Source organism: Solea senegalensis, linkage group LG10 (genome assembly GCF_019176455.1).
Source record: "Solea senegalensis isolate Sse05_10M linkage group LG10, IFAPA_SoseM_1, whole genome shotgun sequence".
In the NCBI taxonomy this organism is placed as follows: Eukaryota; Metazoa; Chordata; class Actinopteri; order Pleuronectiformes; family Soleidae; genus Solea; species Solea senegalensis.
In genome coordinates, this window is record NC_058030.1 from 2252797 (window position 1) to 2272119 (window position 19323).

The 19323-nt window shown below is 42.4% G+C and overlaps 1 protein-coding gene across 2 annotated transcripts in view; it reads right to left on the minus strand.

Moving 5' to 3' along the window:
• Positions 1 to 807: 807 nt before the first annotated feature.
• Positions 808 to 19323, minus strand: part of jph3b (junctophilin 3b) — a 42562-nt gene continuing 24046 nt past the window's right edge. For both annotated transcript variants that reach the window (XM_044035412.1, XM_044035411.1), the window contains exons 4-6: positions 9516 to 9640; positions 7122 to 8098; positions 808 to 1689 (exon numbers count right to left, since the gene is read on the minus strand). In XM_044035412.1, the coding sequence (XP_043891347.1) occupies positions 1609 to 1689; positions 7122 to 8098; positions 9516 to 9640 (1183 nt within the window). In that variant the 3' untranslated portion in view covers positions 808 to 1608. The remainder of the gene's footprint in view (positions 1690 to 7121; positions 8099 to 9515; positions 9641 to 19323) is intronic.

A 19323-nucleotide genomic window follows, 5' to 3' on the forward strand; every position in this document is an offset into this window, starting at 1 on the left:
AAGAGCTGTGAAGTAACCATGTATCCACACAGCACACACACACTTGGCAGCTCATGCAACATAGACACACATGTGACACTTTTTTTTCACTACATAGTCCCGGCACAGCACGGCACGGCACGGCTTGACTCTACACAGTTTGGTATGGTTTTCCATTACTATAGTAGCTACTCAATGTGGGCGGAGTCACAAAGCACAGCTGCATGAAACTGCCGTTTACAACTAGTTAGTTGTAAAGCAGCTGTTTACAGTGTACTGAACTCCTTATATGGACATCCTGGGGTTGTCTGTGAGTTTATAGGTCACATATTCAGGCTTTCAGAAGTGTGTGTGTGAGTGTGGGGTTTGTCTTCTTATGTGTTGTTAAGTCAAAGTTATGACTCCTTTTATATTGCATTTTTAGTTGTGATATAAAGTAGCAATAATTCTGCCGAAGTCACAAAATTACTCTGTTTTTCTTTTCTTTTTGTTGATAAAAACGAGCCGAGTGACCATGAACTGTGACGTATTATCAGATTTCACAAATTCAGTCCAATTTTAAACATTTTTAGTACTTTTTTTGCTCAGGTGTGTTTGTATAGTTGACCAAAAAAAGAATCCAATAAAAAAAAGGACATAAGACATAAGACACTCTATGTTGCACATTCTTATAACCTCTGTATATGCTGCATGTTTAAACATAGTCATGGAAAAAAAGCAGCCAAAATTCCCTGTGTTCTAAGAGTTAAAAAGATTAGTTCAGTGGTCAGCTCAGCTTGTGTCCGTCTGACACAGTCACTGAGCAGTGCTGTTGGAGATGAACGCATGTTTTCAGGATGTTTTTGAAGTCTTTTTATCTGATCTACAGTTCGGCATTGTTCTGTGTGACTCTGGTGTCGAACGTCGCGCTCGTGACTCGTCCAGTGATGACACTCTCTGAACAACCGGCGGTCAGCTCGGCTCGTTTGGAACCTCACCAGATACTGTCGCTAATGGAAAAGCAAAAAAAAAAGAAAGAAAGAAAACGTGTCGAGTCGAGCCGTGCCGCGACTGTGTAGTGGAAAAGTGCCACTAGACCTTGAAAACCATTAGTAACATCGCCTGGGCAGGCACCTGGGCAGGTGGAGGAACCAAAAGGCAGGAGTTATATAGGTGGGGGGGGGAGGGGGTAGTTAAAGAGGGTCACAAAATAAATATATCCATCAAACATTGTACATGAGATAAAATGTTAATAAATAAATTAAAAGTTACAAATTTTCTTGAAAACTACGCTTCTAGGGATGAAAAAGTCTGTCTCATCAGTCCTGGAAGCAGACCGATCAGCCCACTTGAGTCTCTACGTGAACTACGGGAAGTTCACTTGAGTCCACTTCTTCCAAAGTTACCTGGACTGGTTCGCCTCGCCCCCCCACCGGCCCTTGTCCGCAGCTCTGGGTACTTTATACTTTTGCAACAACTGGACCAAAAAGAAACGATGGAGAAAAAAAAGCCCTCTTTGTTCCTGGTCTTCGTTGAGCCAGTTGCAGTCCGCACACCGGGAGCATGAAGGGGCAGCAGATTTGACGTTAATACTCGTATGAATTTGTATAGTTGCTGTAATATAGATAGACTCTGGAGCCAGTGTTGTCTTTAAATAAAAAAGTGAATAAACAAAATAGCCACTCCAATGTTGAGCAGAATCACCATGGCAACCAGAACAGAGCTGTAGGCCTGCGTGGGAGAGAGAGAGAGAAGGAGCGTATCAATAATAAGGACACACGTACAGTATAAAAGCAGCATAACTAACACAATACATACAAATATAGGCACAGACACTTATTTAACTTTTAAACAAACCATCAACACAGTAAAAAAACAAGGGGAGGAGATCAACCTTTAAAGCAGGGGTTTCAAAATGTCCACTGAGCATCTAGTCTGGTCAGTAGGAGGCGGGGCAAGTGAAAAAAGGGCAAACTTTTTAGAAAAAAGCAATTTCTTTTGTAAGGGTGGCCAGAATTACCATCATAATTGTCTACTACAATGACGTTCTTTTTTTCTGAAGATATTCCACAGAATTTCAAATTAAAAGCATTTGATATGGAATGATGTAGAGCTTACAATAAAGATGCATTTATGATACAAAATGATACATAAATAACTCATTATAACTTGGGGGCCACAATTTTCAAACCTCTGCTTTAAAGCAACCAGTGGTTGCTTTAAACAATGTATATACAGTATGTATATGAAGTAAATGAATAGGTGAAAACTGAAGTTTGTAAAGTGATGCGACTTAAAGCCGCTCTTATATCAGCGAGCTGTCAATGAGTTTAACTCATGCAACATGTGTATGTAATGCTCAAGCATGTCTTGAATAAACCTGGCGTAATAGACGTTTTTTACAGCAGTTGTTTCTTTAAATGAAATAGTAGGACAAACACAGGATTTACCAGTAACATTAATTAAGGCTCCACTCCAGTATTAACAGAGCTGTGTTATTGTTCAATAACGCTAAATACTTTTTATACTTATAAAATACTTTTCTTTTTTTAAAAAAACAACAAAAAACTGCATACATATTTTCTGGATGTGTTCCAGTAACGTGAAATAGAAATAATTATCCTCTATTGTCGTTATAGCATTGCTAAAACATCAAATCTAATGGTGGCCTAAGACTTCTGCACAGTACTACATATATATATGTAAACATGTTGTTCAACTGAAACATGAAAATGTACTGAATTATTTATTATATTTTGATGTTAATGGAAGGAAGAAAATCACAAAATAACCCTCAACATGGCACCAACTATAGCTACAGACATTTTGGTCTGTGACATCTGACATCAAAAACAACTAATACCAAAAAGCTGAATTGGATACAGCGCCACCTACAGGAAAATTGAGCAAGAGGGAGTTTTCTTGATAGTGAACAAGGTGCTTACGACACATAGCCATACATGTTTTGCCATCAGGGCAGCATTTACACGCTGAAAACTGAAGTTTGCTCACTCTCTTGCACCAAAGTCCATTGAGAAAATCAACGTTTTTAGCTCACAAGTACACCACGTCAATTCATTCATTCATTTCCTGCTAGTTCTTGTTTACTGGGACGAGGACATTTAAATGGTTTGGTCGTGGCTGTGCATGGACAAATATAGAGCGACGCTAATACTGTATTATTGGGTATTTGTGTAAACACAAACAATAAACACAGACGCAGCCGAGATGACAACACAGAAGGCTGAAGGAGCAAGTTTGCCTCTTGTAATGAATCGAAAAATGAAACTATCCTGTGTTGCCCCCCTCCTCTGACAGGGTGAGGTCAGAGGTCAACCTCGGCAGTGGAACAGCAGCCCGGAGCTGGTGCAGAGTCAGTGTGTTGCTCAGTGACACTTCAGCAGATGTTTGCTGACAACCCAGGTCATGCGGGTGAAGGCCAGTCGTTCTGAGCCACCTGTCCGCTCACTGTGGACGAGTGTGTGAGAGGGAACCTAATGTGTTCACCGCGCGTTATCGTTGATGCGGCAGTTTTTTAAAAAACAAACAAACAAAAAAAAAAAGACCATGGCGTGTATTTTGGTCTTAACAGGCACAGTAGATGAATGTTTTTAATTAAAACTCTGAAAATAATCTTAACAATAGCTGGGGTGGGAGAGTGAAATGGGACTCGGAGTAACACTACACACTGATATTAAGCTGCATTAGTGCAACATTGTGGTAAATGAATGTGTCCAGAGTGGCTGCTAACGAGGTTTCTGCTGATGAACCTGGCGATAGGCTTATCTCAGATCTGTGTCACAGTGATTACCCGACCACAGGTGGATGAAACACCTCTGATGATCTGCTTTTTCTACTCTTTGTTCTCGTAATGCAGCTTCACACTTTCCCAGTTTTTCCCTTACTTAACACATCTCTACTGTTTAGTGCGCTGGGTTTTTCAGCCTTTGTTGACAAGTGTTTGCTTGATTACCAGTTGATGGCTGAATAATGGGATTATTTTCAGTGTAATTATTTCATTTGTGCCAAAAGAGTATAATTATTCACAATTAGGATTTTGTTGGTGAGCACATCGTTTATCACTCTCTGAAAACATGAAAACATGTTGAAAATGTGTCTGTCAGTCGGGAAAAAATAAAAAAAAAAACAGATTTTAGTCACTTAACAAAAGGATAACCTATGACAATCTACACCTGCTATGTTAAGAGTATGTTGACTCTTATTTTCATGCTGAAAACTGGAGATTGTAAAGTGCTCACTCTCCTGCACCAAACCCCATGCAGAAAATCAACATTTTTAACTTGTGAGGACACCACAGCTGCAGGTCCAATGCTGCCTCATTTGCTAAGTTTGTGTCATGTGATAAATCCAAACGAAGGATTTCAAACACTTATGTGGAAACATTTGAACTCACCAATCAAGGATCAGCAACAACTACTTGCTCAACAACGACTCTGTGCTGTGACGTAAAATCGCAGATTTTCTCTATGGACTTTGGTGCAAGAAGTGGGGCTGGTTTACAAAGCAACACAAACTTCACTTTATGTTCTGTAAAGGTTGAACTTATAGACTTATAGACTGAAGAATTTGTTTTATTTTGTTAAAGCAGAAATATGCAGGATTTCTACCCTAATTTAACGGCTTCTGTCTTTCTGTCTAATAAAGGACTATCTTATCTTATCTTATCGCGTTATATTCGACAGTCATTAACGTAAACGTTTTAAACCATTAACGTAATGTTTTCAGGGACTTTTAAGTCTTTTTAACTGATCTACAGTTCGACATTGTTCGGTTTGACTCTTGTGTCGGACCTCGTGCTCATGACTTTTACACCGACGACACTCTCTGACCAATCAGTGACCGACAGACATCACAAGGTAGAATAGTCGAGCCGAGCCGCGCTAGAACCGTATAAACGCGTCTATGTCTGAGGTGTTTTTGGTGCTGGGGACGCACAGTGTAAAAATCCTGAACTATACCTTTAAGCAGTCCGTCGTTATCGTGGGTCTGTCCCCTAATTATGAGCCCTCAGGGGTCACAGAGGTTAATGTCTGTGGCTCCGTGATGACTCGTCGATTTGTTTGAGTGGACACAGAGCTGCACTTCTATTTTGGTCGTGAAGTGAATGCTACACTGGACACAGTCAGAGAGTAAATGTCTGTCATTGTGTGTGTGTGTGTGTGTGTGTGTGTGTATATTTATCAGAGTGTGATAGTATCTGTGTTTGCTGTGAACCTGTCTTACAGAATTCTCACTTGCTTCTCTGCGGCTGCACACACACACAGAAAATCACCCCCACCTCCACTCACCCTCACCTCCTTGTCACTGACACACGCCTACCGATTGGCCGCTGTTGAAGCCTAGCATAAGCTGTTCCCTAGCAACAGAGCGCTGGTTAACCAATAGGGGGCCGTCAGTGAGGGAGGGGCTAGTTTGCCAATCTGCTGTTACTAAGGTGCACGGAGGACCAACGGAGGTTCTCTCTCCTCTCTGTGTGTGTGTGTGTGTATTTGTGTTATCTCTTCAGGACCTTTTCTGGCACATCAAGACCAAAACCACATCAAAACCTGGTCCTAATAAAGCAGAACCTAATTTATAAAGAACTGGTTAAGTTTGTGCAAATGAGTGGAAGTCAATGCAGTGTCCTAAGAAGAAAAACCTGTGTGTGTGTGTGTGTGTGTAAATATCAAGTCCATACTGTGTATATTCTGCTGTTTATAAAGTACATTCTTCATTCTATTTTTAACTATTTTTTTATAGTCTTAGTGTTAACATCTTCGTATATTGTAATTTTCTTTTTTAATAATGCATGTTTATTACTTATTATCTTTATCTTTACTGTCTTGCTGCTGCAACAATGCAAATTTCCCCTCTGCCGGACAAATAAAGGACTATCTTATCTTAGCTTATCTTAACTTAAGATGGATGGATGGTTGAGTTTGTCCAAATGGATGGAAGTCAATGCAGTGTCCCAACGCAGAAGAAAAAACTGTGTGTGTGTGTGTGTGTGTGTGTGTGTGTGTGTGTGTGTGTGTGTGTGTGTGTGTGAGAGAGAGAGAGAGAGAGGGTGTGTGTGTGTGTCCATTTTTGTGACAGTAGTCCTCATGGGGACTAAAGCCTGGTCTTGATGAGGCAAAATCTAATTTGTGGGGCTTTGGTTAAAGGAATACTTCACCTTGTATTACTAGAATAGGGGGCGTCCCAACACTTGGTCCTGTTAGTGTAACTCTCTGCAATTAACTTAACTTAACTTAATTTAAAATTAAATAAAATAACTAACCTACACTTGTAGGCAAGTTGTGAACTGAACCATGAACTGTATTTAAAGGGACAGTTCACTCATGATGTACAGAGGGCAGGGTGACATTCAGGAGTTTGTGAGTTTCGAGGTTAAAGGCAAAATGAAATACACCTGAAATAAATGGTGACCACTTCTTTAAAAGTTATAAAAAACACTCTTCTTTCTGACTAGGAAGCTGAAGTGGATATTATGGCTTAAAAGCTTTCATATCTTTTCAGTTCGTTTTGTTGTTGTTTGAAGATGTTGTCAACCTTCAAACTTCAAAAGGGTTTAGAGGACTCAGAAATTCCACTCAGCCCTCCGTCTGTATGAATTCATATTTTTGGGTAAACTGTCCCCTTTAATAGTTTATAGTGTGTGTGTGGCTTCATCAGCTAATGCTGCATTCACATTATCGTGCAGGATTAGCGTGGGTTGGGGCCGTTCATCATGGAGAGGCTAAATGTGGCCCAAAAATTGTATTATAACAGTTTAATCCCACCCCTCGCTTGGTCATAGCACAAAAAAAAAAGATCTTCCTTTATTTCAAAAGGTTAAACCGTCTCCAGATTATCATAATATGCGGGATTACACTGTGTTATATCATGTATCCTCATGACAGTGGACAACAAATCCTTTTAGTCAAATACATGACAGGAAACACGCAGACACGCTCAAACTACTACAATGAACAAGCGAAAACTGACTTCTTTTATTTAACTATATATATAAATGGAATTGGGTTTGTCGTTAAACCACATTTTTATCAACTTAAATTGGTTTTTATTCACTTAAATCATGTCTTTTCTACCACAGAGCAGAACCACTGTCTGTTAAAATCCTTCTTTGTGACAGAGTTGTGTTTGTGCACGATGCATCTTACCGTACTGACTTTACCCTGCATGAGGCTTTGGTCCTGCTGCTCGGGGGTGATGGGTGAGGACTTCAGAGGGGGGGAGAGGGTGAGGTCCCGGCGTAGAGGCCGCGAGTCCATCTTCTCCCCCGCTCTGTCAGGCTTGTGTCCCGAGTCTTTCCCTCCCTCTTTCCCCTCTCTTCCTTCCCTCCCGTCGCGGTTCTTGTGTCTCTGCCGCTGCGCGGTGTGCGAGCGGCCCTCGCCGTGCCCGTGCCGCTCCTCCCCGTGCCCATGGGGCTTGTGGGTAGTGGAGTCTCTGGGCTGTAAAGGCTTCATCTCCATCTCGTAGTTGCTAATTTTCTCCTCGTCCTGCTCCAGCAGCCGCCCCCCCCTGCCGTGCGCGCCCCGGTGCCCGGACGTCCAGGAGGCCGACGAGGACGACTCCGTCCACCTGTCCCCTCTGACCTGTCTGTGATTGGACGAGCTGTGCTCCCGCGACTTGTGATTGGAGGAGCTGTGTTTGTGTCCATTGGTCCGACTCGCTCCCCGTCCACTGACCCCGCTTCCTCCCTTTGACAGCGTCCCCCTCTTCTTGTCCTCGCTCCAGCTGTTGGCCCGTGCGTACTCCCCCTTCCCTCCTCCTCCGCTGCCTTCACCCCCTGCGTTCCCACCCTCCATCAACACCTGGATCTCCGTCTTCCCTCCTCCCCCGCCTTTCTCACTCCTCTCTCCTCCGTCCTTCCCCTTGTCACCGTGGTCCACGGCGGTTTGCCGGTGGAAGCGTGCACTCTTGGTCCGCTGGGCTGTCCGGGCAGGAGCAGGCGGGGTGTGAGGAGGCGAGGAAGAAGGCGGGCTGAGGTCAGGGGTGGCGGCGTCGTTGGAGGGGTCGTCAGAGGCCGTGCTCTTCACGTACAGATCAGGACTATCAGCTGTGCCGGCGCTACTCGACAGGCCCTCGCCCTCCACTTCACTGGACACCTGATGTTTGGGACGCTGCACCTCCATACCTGCAAAAAAAACAACGATGACAGCAAGAGTAGGGGGTGAGGTGAAGAGGCTATGAAGCAGATGACGTGTCACTGTTAGCACATTAAGCATTTGCAGCCGTGAAACGATGCCCAAGTGCAACGTATACAATACACGCATGAGTTTCTTTCTATTGTTTCTGTTTCTGCAATTAGGCACAGGACAACTATAATAATAGAACACAGAATTTGTGCTATCTTGAGTCACAAGCCAGGGTTTTGAAACATATGTGCGGGCCAGCTGCTTCTGGAATCAAGTGAAAGATCAAATTAAATCACCTTTTTTCATTTGAACTATTTCAATTCAAACAAGCAAAGCGAATAATGCGAATTTCACGTCTTTGACTAAATTATTACGAGTAGCTTCATAAAGACATCGCAGTAGTCGGAGCCAAAGACAAAGACGTTGACACTTGTCCTCACTTGAAACACAAGTATAGATTTTAACGTCTGAACAAAAGACAACATCTAAATAATATGTTACACAATTACACAACCGTTTTACTTTGTAAACCTTGCATTCCTACTGTCGTACCAATGTCCATTGAGAAAATCAGTGTGTGGGGACACTGCTGCCTCGTGTGGTCACTTTGTGTCACTGAGGTAAAGTGATTTTAAACACAGACGTCACAAACTAACATATTTTGAACTCACTGACGGAGGCAGCAGTGGATCAACGACACCTGTGTGCCGTGTGATGTAAAAATGGCTGATTTTCTCTACGGACTTTGGTGCAGGAGAGTGAATGGTTTACAAAGCCACGCAAAAGTGAGGAAAACTGACAAATATGTGTTCTTAAGACATCATATATACTTAAGCTGGTCTCAGGCTGATTACTGATGCTGGGGGGGGAAGCTCATGTCAAAGTCTGTACCTCACATAACCACACTTAAATAACATGGACTATCCCTTTAAATTCGATGCCATAGATTTCAGGGTTCAGTGGGTTTGACGAAGTGTGTGTGTGTGTGTGTGTGTGTGTGTGTGTGTGTGGGTGTGTGTGTGTGTGTGTGTGGGCTGGCTACCCACAGTGTTGTACAAATGTGAGTGACAAAGCAGAAACTCAGAGCTGGAGGGAGGTTGCACTGACCTTATCACCAACCCACACACACACACACACACACACACACACACACACACACACACACACACACACACACACACACACACACACACACACACACACACACACACACGCTCTTGTGTATATGTCAGTTAAGCTGTGACATGTTCTACGTGTGGGTATATGGCACACGTGTGTTGTGATTTAAGTAGGCGTGTGCTGCTGCTGCTGCTGCTGTGTGCTGCTGCTGCTGCTGTGTGCTGCTGCTGCTGCTGCTGCTGCTGTGTGCTGCTGCTGCTGCTGTGTGCTGCTGCTGCTGCTGCTGCTGCTGCTCACCGTTCCCCGGGTGTTGGAAGGACGGGGAGAACTGCTTGGCGATGACCCTGGCCATGCGACTCTCCTCCTGGGCTTTCTGAGCTGCTCCGATTGCTGCCTCCGCTTTACCCTGAGCGTGGGCCGTCCTGACACACAGAGGGAAACGAAGACACCAGAAAAGAATTATCATTATTAATACAAATGTTAATATAAAGATTTTTTTTATTTTTTTTTTAAAAAAAGAGTGAGAGAGAGAGAAAAGAATAGTCACAGAATCCTGGCGGTGGTGATTATTTAGGGGAGATAAGCGCAGAGAAGAATTGAGAGCCATTGTTAAAAATATGCTGTGGTTGAAATGACCTTTGGAACAATGAGACTACATTTCATTCATTGTTATTGTATTTGCAGACAGAGCAGGATTCATTGAGGAACACCATTTTTATATACACTCAATATTTAAAACCATCATCCGAACACGGTCGACGCTCGTTTTTCTTTCGCCGAGTTGTTTTGGTTTTGATGTGGAATAAACTCAAAGAAAAAGAGCGGTATGTTCTTCAACACAGAGCGAATACACACTCGAATGTTCCTGTTTGATTCACTTTGAATGATTTCCTTGTTATATGGAGCAAAGAAACGAAGAAAATATTCACATTTAAGAAGCTAAAACGATCAGACCTCTTGTTTTGATCATGAAAAAAAGCTTCAAACCGATTATCAAAATACTTCGCGATTAATTTAGTAATCGATGAATTGTTTCAGCTCTACTTCAACACTTAAAGGGACAGTTCATGTTTAAAGTGTGGTGTGTGTATGACATAATCAGTGCTGACCGCGCGGTGTGTGGCTCACGACATGCAGATTCACCCTCAGTGAAAACAGGGACTGTCAGCTATAAAAAAAAAAAAGGAGAACAAATAAAACCTAATAAAATAAATTAAAAAAAACCCGCTTCCATATATGATAGTTTCTGACTGGAAAACTGAAATCTGCACGTTGTTCTTTCCTCCCACACCAACCAGAGTCCATTGAGAAAAATCAGCATTTGTAGCTCACACAGGACCCAGGAGCTGCCGGTCCACTGCAGCCACATTTGTTAGGCTTGAGTCCTCGGGGTAAACCCGAGTGAATGATTTCAAACAGCAAAGTCCCCAAAATAACACATCTGAAGTGACTAATGGAGGCAGCAGTGGATCAATAACACCTGTGTGCTGTGACGTAAAATCGCTGATTTTTCTCTATGGGGTTTGGTGCAGGAGAGAAAAGGCTGCAGGTTCCGTGTCACTTCACACCAAATAAAACATGTTTGACTCACTGATGGAAGAAACTAAACAATTATTTTACCACTCTCCTCAGTGGATACACCTTTGTTATCAAAGTGAATTAACAGTAAATAAACCTTAATAAATAAATCCCGGATGATAGCAAATGATGGTTATTAAAAGAATAACTCATGCAAACATCTATATATAACAGGTGGCTTTAGGGGAACGTTTACACTACACTGGGATGAGTTAGCGTGTGCACATCTGTTTAGAAACACTGTAATCTTGTTTGTGAAAGTGTGTTTGTGATCACAAAATGATTCATATCGCCGTCTCGGCGGCTGCCGGGGCTTTTTCCACGTCCTTCATCTCTCTAACAGCTCGGTTACATCCCCGTCCTCATATGTCTCTCTCTCTCTCTCTCTCTGCCTCTCTCTTTTATTTTCTCACCCCATGCCTCTTCCTAATTGCTCCGTCCTTCTTCATCACAATCCCCCCTTTTCATCTGCCTCACAGTCCCAGCCTCTCTCTCTCTGGTTATATCAAATAAATGTTTCCCTTCAATTACAGCCTCTCGCCTTTGTCTCCCTCTCTTTCCATTCAGCGACGTATCTTATTCTGCGTTTCGAGGGGCTCTCGACTCGGGTACAATAGCCTCTCATCGCTCTCTCCCCCTGCCTCCCTCCCTCCCTCCCTGGTGATCTCCTCTCAGTGGACAGTAACAGTCTTGATGCAGTGTTGCATGTCGAGGGTTATTGATTTTTTTTTTTGTCCGCCTGTGTTTTTACCGCTCTGTGCGCGCCCTGCCACAGTATACCCAACACCACCGTGTGTGTGTGAGTGCAGGCCTGTTGGCTGAGGGGGAGGTGAGGTGTGAGGAAGGAGGAGAGGAAGACTGTCTCTCTGTGTCACATGACGCAATCACATGTAGCTGTTTTTCGGGCTCTGGTTAAACTTTACCACTTGTACTTCGCCGCATAGTTTCGACTCGGATACATTTTTCACGCGCTGCATCGTTTACTCGTTGCAATTCCAACATTGTGACGAATCATTCCAAACCCACATCATCACTGCCAGAGCTGTAGATGGAAGAAGAACCAGAAACGCCACCTTCAACACCTTCAACGAGTGATCGTGGTGTTGAGGAAGGAGACCACTCCCCCATTTGTGGGCGTAAAAGACCATTCATATGGAATGAAATGCCTCCTCAGCCTCCCGAAAGAAAAACTACAACAGATCTGTTCTCTCCGCATACATCATCTAGATCAGGGGTCTCAGACTCAAATGACCTGTGGGCCACTGTCTGTCTCGTCTGGTCAGTCCGGGGCCAGTCAAGTAAAAAACCAGCTCAAAATTACACATCAATATGCCTCATTGATTGCTTTTTATATATGTATTGCCTCTTTGTCTTTTACTTCTTCTGTGCACTTTGGTCCACTGTGTTTGTTTTAAAGTGCTTTACAAATAGAGTTAGACTGGATAGTTTCTAAATATAAGTGCTTGTTTTAATATGGAACAATATTCACAATATAAAAAACTAAATATTTATGATGCAAAATTAATATAATAATAAAAAAAGAAACATACAGAAAGGACTTGTTACAATTTGATATTGTTTCTAGGGCCACGTGAAACCGATTGGAGGGCCACATATGGTCCCTGGGCCGCAACTTTGAGACCACTGATCTAGCTCGTTTATCTAATTTGTCAAATTCTGAAAGAGGGAGGTGATTCTAAACTTTCCAGAATCGTACTCAATCTCAAATATGAGATTCTACACAGAAAGTACAGATTAGGCTTCAGGAATCAAATCCAGAGCCTTTGAGTTGAGAGACAACTTGCTCTACCACTGAGCTACCGTCGACCATATGTACACGGATCACTGTCAAACAACAAACAACTATTTTCCAAATGAAAACACACTCATCTGGTACAACGTGCTCTCACCCTGGTGCCCACAACATGACACAACACAAAAGCCTCTTCAACAGCTCCAACCCACAACTTCCTGTCCCACCTCTGTCTTCCCCAGGAACAACTCTGTCTCTGTATGAATCAACTGCCAGGAGAGAAAAGAGCGGCTGATTATACAACACAACGCTGCGTCCAAAAACAAGGCAGGAGGAGAACAAATTAAAACAGCGATGGAGCGAGGTGATGATGAAGAGAGGAGAGGTGCACAGGGTGAGCATGTAATGGAGAAGAGACACAATGTGAGACTGAAGAGGAAGAAAGACGACGGAGTTAAAAGGTTTTTTACGTATTCACCATCAGTGAATCATTACCTGATTAATCGTGACACACACACACACACACAGTGTAATTACAGCCGAAAACTGCTATTAAAGCTAAGGGAGGAGACGGTGGACACACAGCGATGTCTTCTTTATGACGGAGACAACACACGAGGGATTTATGGGACATTTTGCCGGTGAAATGAGGGTCTGCAATCATTCATTCATTCATTCACCATTCATCCTCCACATGTCGGGGCCACACCCTGCACACAGGACGCCAGTTGAAGTTCGTTGAAGTTGAAATAAAGGTTGCACAGAGACGATCACGCGAGGATAAATCAGAGCGCCTGAAGCGACAATCTGGTGAAGAGTGGGAGAATAAGAGAGCGATATACTGCAGCCAGAGGTTGATGAATGGCAAGTGTGTGCAGACAGATTGGTAATCAGGCAGGCGGCAGAGGGGGAGAGAGAGTGATGAGCGCTGTGTCCGCGCCACAGACTGACTCATACAGAGAGGGGTGGACGTGACGGACCGAGGGTTAAAACGCCACATTTAGCACTTTTTTAAAAAAAAAAAGGGTAATGAGCGAGAGCAGGGACAGACAGAGACAGAGACTGAGACGAAAGAGGGAAAGGACGGGGGAAGATGAGGGTAAGTGAAGCGGAATCAAGATGAAAGAGATACACAGAGGTGAGGCGAGGTGAGGTGAGGTGAGGTGAGGCGAGGTGAGGTGACAGGGAGACGGCAAGAGAGAAAGAGTCTAATCCAGTTCTTAAATCTAAACTCCTTCATCATGTCACTAAACCAGCTGATGATGATGATGATGAAGAGGATTCATATCTGAATAGAAAAATCCATCTTTGCGGGGACATTTTGTCTGAGCCCCACAACTTTAAAGTGTTTTTTGAGGGTTAAGTCCTGGTTTTGGGGTTAGGGTTAGGCACTTAGTTGTGATGGTTAAGGTAAGGGTAAGGGTTTGTGTGTGTGTGTGTGTGTGTGTGTAATGTATTAAACCATAGGGAGCGAGGACGGCTTAGAAAAGTGAGAACATGTTGGCTGCTCCTCACAATTTGTAAAGGACTCATTTCAGGGTTAAGATCTGGTTTAAGGATGAAGAGCTGGTAAGAAGGTGATGTGTTTTTGGTACACACACATATACAGTATGTGTGGCAAACAGTGTGTGTGTGTGTGTGTGTAGGTGTACAGAAACAACAGAGCACAAAAGTCAATAAAAACGGTCGGTCAAAAGTTGGTCAATCCTCAACTGAAAGGTGTGTGTGTGTGTGTGTGTGTGTGTGTGTGTTTGGGGGCAAATGTGAGGGTGTGTGTGTCGGTCTTTAGCTAATGAAACGAGGTCAAAGTATCACAGTCAGTGTCTCTGTTCACAAAACACACTGAGTCACTGCGGACTATTTATCTGCCCGCTAATCACATGATGATGATGATGATGATGATGATGATGATGATGAGTTACGGAAGCACAGTGATCAGGGCGCATCACCCGCTTATTACACACTGTCTCACACACACACACACACAGCTCAACACTGCATTGACTTCCACTCATCTGGACAGCCAAAACAGTCCAAGTCTTATCCCCACAATTCAAATTGAACCAGTTCTGCCTCACTAGGACCAGGTTTTGGTCTCCATGACTAATGTGGAGCGCTTTGGTTTGGTACAGTATGGTACATACAGTTTTTTTTTGTGTTGTCATTAGGAAAAGTACCAAAAAAACAGCTCCAACCATTCGTTAGCACCCTTGCTTTGGCGAACCAGAGTGAAATGGTACAGTCAGGGTGGAGCTACACTGGCTCCACCCATGACAACTTCCTTGCAACCAGTGTTTTCATCAACGCCCACTGTCTATTCTTGGGGGAATAAAACAAAAAAAGCTGCTGGATGTCTTCCATTGTTGTCTGTTGTGTCTCGTTCATAGTTTGTTGTTTGTTGCATTGGTATCGTTAGAGCCATGGAACATATGAGGCTTATGTTTGCATTTTTTCTGCCTAATTAGTTCATTCCTATTTTGCTTTAATTTATAATGATAAATAATAACTGATATTTTGTTTTATCTTCATACAATTAATGTTTATTCAGTTAGATAAGGTTTATTATGCTCTTATTTTGTCCTGCTACCACAAACTGATACTGCCGTAAAGCACAGCTTATTGTAGTAAACTGTAGTAAATGAGCCATGTGGGCACCTGTCGACATCTCTGTATTGTAATTAAGTTATCAAAGCAGGAGCAACAATTTTCTGACCGTAGCTTAACCGTAATTTAGGCATTAAAGACTAATTTTTTCGCTGTCAATTAGTTATTGCAAAGATTTTGCTTGAAGACTTTTATTTTTTGTTCAATGTGGAATACAGTGTGAAAATAAATCGCTGCATTTTCTTTTACATCGGCCTTGTTTCCTTCTTGGATTTTCTTTGGAGTTTATTAACTCACGAAAAGCATGAGTTTACGTTGGAAACAAAATACTATATAACAGAGATTTTGGCCACTTAATATCAAGTTAGAATCATAAACACATTTTTATTGTAAACTCTTTATCTTTCCTGATCAAAACAAACACTTTTAATTTGAAATGATGTGAAATATCATCATAAATATTATTAGATCGATGTCTTTCTCTCAAAATGTGGACTTTTTTCACTTAACCAGCCCCCTACTGACCAAACAAGACACTCAGTGGCCCCCAGGTCATTTGAGTTAAAGACCCCCTGCTATACAACATGAGTGTGGTCATTTTTAGATACTTGAATGTAGGAATGTTAACCAGAGCCTCTGAAATGAGGTTCCGCCTCACTGGGACCAGGCTTTAGTCCCCATGAGGACTATTGGCCCTGACAAGGTCAGCGTTTATGCAAAAAAAGAAGAAAGAGGTAATAAAAGTGAGCACGCACGCACGCACACGCACACACACACACACACACACACACACACGCGCACACACGACTTCAGGAAGTAAAGAGAAAGTGCCACATCATCCTTGAACCAGTTTAGCTCCATGAAAGAATATCTGCAACAATTATCATGTGACTGTTTCACCTCTCTGGGCTTCTCCTGGTGTTCCACAAGGAAATTCCCTGCTCTTCTGTTCTGGGACACTCAGAGGAAGACACAGAGAGACACAGAGAGACAAAGAAATATGTCCAAATGTACAGTACAGTAAGAGGTCGGTTTCTACTTTAACACCATGACTAAAAAACAGGTTTTTCCCTTTAAACTCAGTTGATAATAAGCACACACACAGACACACTTGTCGTTATTCCCACAGTGTCTGTGTTAAGATCTGGGTGCTTTAAGTTTACATAAAGTGGCACCCTACTTTAAACAAGGACACTCTGTCCCTCCCCAAAAATAATCACCCTCTTGTGCATGAGCTCGTGCCCTCCAAATATCCAAGCATTATCATCTTCAGCGGGGATTATGTTGGGTTTTTCAGTCTTTACACCTGTCAGAGTGGCTTTATCTAATTTCTTCGTGTTTTCACCCTCTCAGAGTCATCCGACTAAATTAAACTGAATTCTTTTCAGTTTAGTTTTTGTGTAAAAGCTCCATTTATTTTCAATTTGTTATCTCCGTCACTACCCTACATCCCTTTGTGTGTCTTTTGCGTTGGTATGGACGTTACGCAATACTTCCTCTAGAGGGCAGTGCACAGTGCCAGGTGGTTGCAGGTATCAACAAAAACGGCGACCATTGAAAAGGTTATTTTTATTGTGTTTGATCCAAAATAGACAGAAACACAAGCAGATTTCCCGGCGGTGGAATTTAAACTACCACATGTAAGTCGTCCTATAAATGGGGAATATTACTCGTTGGTGTACCCGATTTATGATAAGCGTTATTTTCAATATTTCTGTAGTGTCCACCACAGTGAATTAAACATGCTGCATCATTGAGTGAAGCCGAGTGTCTGGCAGTCACTCTGTGTTTTCTGGTGAAGGGATTAGCCCACAGAGTCTGGCAGGCGATTTTAAATGCCTGTATAGACTCTTCTTGGTTGGTTTCCTGACTGCCCCCACAATCTCCAGTGGTATTTCACCATTTTACACCGACATTTTTCACTATTTTCTGATAATTATTGGACGAAACGACTGATCCATTAATCCGGAAAAAGTAAACCGCAGTAGTAGTACAGCCGAACGATAAGCTCTTTCTGCTGTCAATGATGTTGTGCTTGATCTAACTTATATCCGTTGCCATTACCTCAACAACATGTTTATTAAGTTGAAAAATAGCGACTGATAACATTCCAGCAGTTCTTTTCATCGTACCAGGGTTTTTCAAGGGTCTTATTTTCCTTTTACCTGAAATTCCATGGACAGATTTTTGGCATTTTCCTCAAGTAAACGGACATTTTTTCACGCTTCGCACCTGTCTGATGCTTTTTGGGGTCTCATTCTTGTGTGAGTTCATTACACGGATAGAATATTGAGCACATGCCCAGCAGTAACGAGGCAGATTTCAGGATGAAGCGGAGTCACTGATTGTGCTCGTTATTATCGTCTCTCTCCGTCTTTATCTGTTGCTTCCTCTTTGAGCGCGACTTATCATTGGCGTGGCGAATTATAGGTGAACAGCTGTGGCACGTTGTGGTCACTCTGCCCTCAGCAGCGACTGCCGTCGGGACTTAATAGGATTAGGTCGTCACTGAGTCAGCTCGCGTATCCTTTTCGCATGCACACTCTTTCAAACTCAGGCATGTTCAGCAGCTGCATTTACATTGTACGCAAGTAAGCTTATAAGCACATAAGAAGGAGCTGTGTGTGTGTGTGTGTGTGTCTTCCTGCTCTCTCAGGCTGTCTGCCAGCAATGTTGGCATAATGCGGACATTTCTCTCCCCTCTCTCTCCCTCTTGCTCTCTGTATGTATATCTTGTTCTCTTTATTTTGTATTTTCTGTGTCATTTTCCTTTTCTTTTATATAAGCGTTTTCTCTCTCTTCATCTTAACAAACCAGATCTGTCCCAAGAACCAGCTCTATTCAACGTCCGCCAAGAAAAACAAAAAAAACGACCCTACAAAGCCATATTATTAATATTATTAACCCATTATTATTGTCAGTATTAACCAGTCATCACTTAGACGAGTGATAAGAGGTGATGACCAGTAGCAGTAGTGCTCTATATTAAACGCACGCGATGTAAAAACGAAGCATTCTCTCTCGATCAAAACAATAATAAAAACCTAGTTTGACGTCATGAGCTTCTGCTAACTTCCTGATTAAGTGACTGATCCAAAGCCCTTCACTTTCTTCATGATCTACCTTATAGAAAACGAGTGAATTGAGACATACAAACAAGAACTCCACACTGATCACTTTTTACTGGACATAAGTTACAGCTATGGACCATAATGTCAGTGTATAACCTCATTGATCCGTCCAAAGGTTAACTGGTGGACACAACGTCTTTTTTAAAACAACAACTGTCCGAGGATGTTTTCACTCTGCAGACATTTATCCTAATGTCTATCACATGACATAAGAAATAAACAATGTCAAATTTAAAGTCTTAGCAGTTTAATGCTGGGGTCTAATCCAACTTGCACCAAAGTCCATGTGGTCTCCAGGACGTCTTCTACCTGCTCGCTAATCACATCTCAAGGGTAATGTGAGTGAAACCACAACCAAGTAATGAAGTACAACACTCTCACATCTGTACTTTTACTTTGTTAGTTATATTTCTAGCAAATTCTACATTCACTCCACTACAGTTCCCCCTAACTGTCTTCGTTAGCTCGCTAATACCAAATCAAATCAGAAGAAGCGTTGGTGATGTGGTCATGATTCTATTATGGAGGACTTCCTCTCTGTGTTGGCCTTTTTTCAGCAGATCACATGGATTTGCTAAAAATCCTTCCCAGCATTTTGAAAGCTTTGTGTGAAGCTGAACACCCTGTGAGAGGCTCTTGTCTCTTGTCTTCAGTACGAGAAGAGCAAAGAGACTGAATTCCTGCAACTCGGAAAACCAATTTCTTCTGAAAAGGAACGATTTCAGCTCATAAATTGACATCATACCAGTGGAAGGACGAGTGTAGTTTGTCCACATAACTCACGCGGAGGTTGACAGCACTATGAGAGGAAGCTAGTTTAAATTTTATTTAGTTAAAGTTTAGTTTTTAAACGTTGAACAAGCTCAAGCCTCTTTTTCTTGTGCCTGGATATTAAGTCACAATAAAGTGAAAATAAAATACTTCTAAAACTTAAGAACAATCAGAAATTACCTTTGATACTTAAGTACATAAATGTCGTGTACTTTAAGATTTTTACTCAAGTAACATTGTTAAAGGTGACTTCAGCTTCTACCAAAGT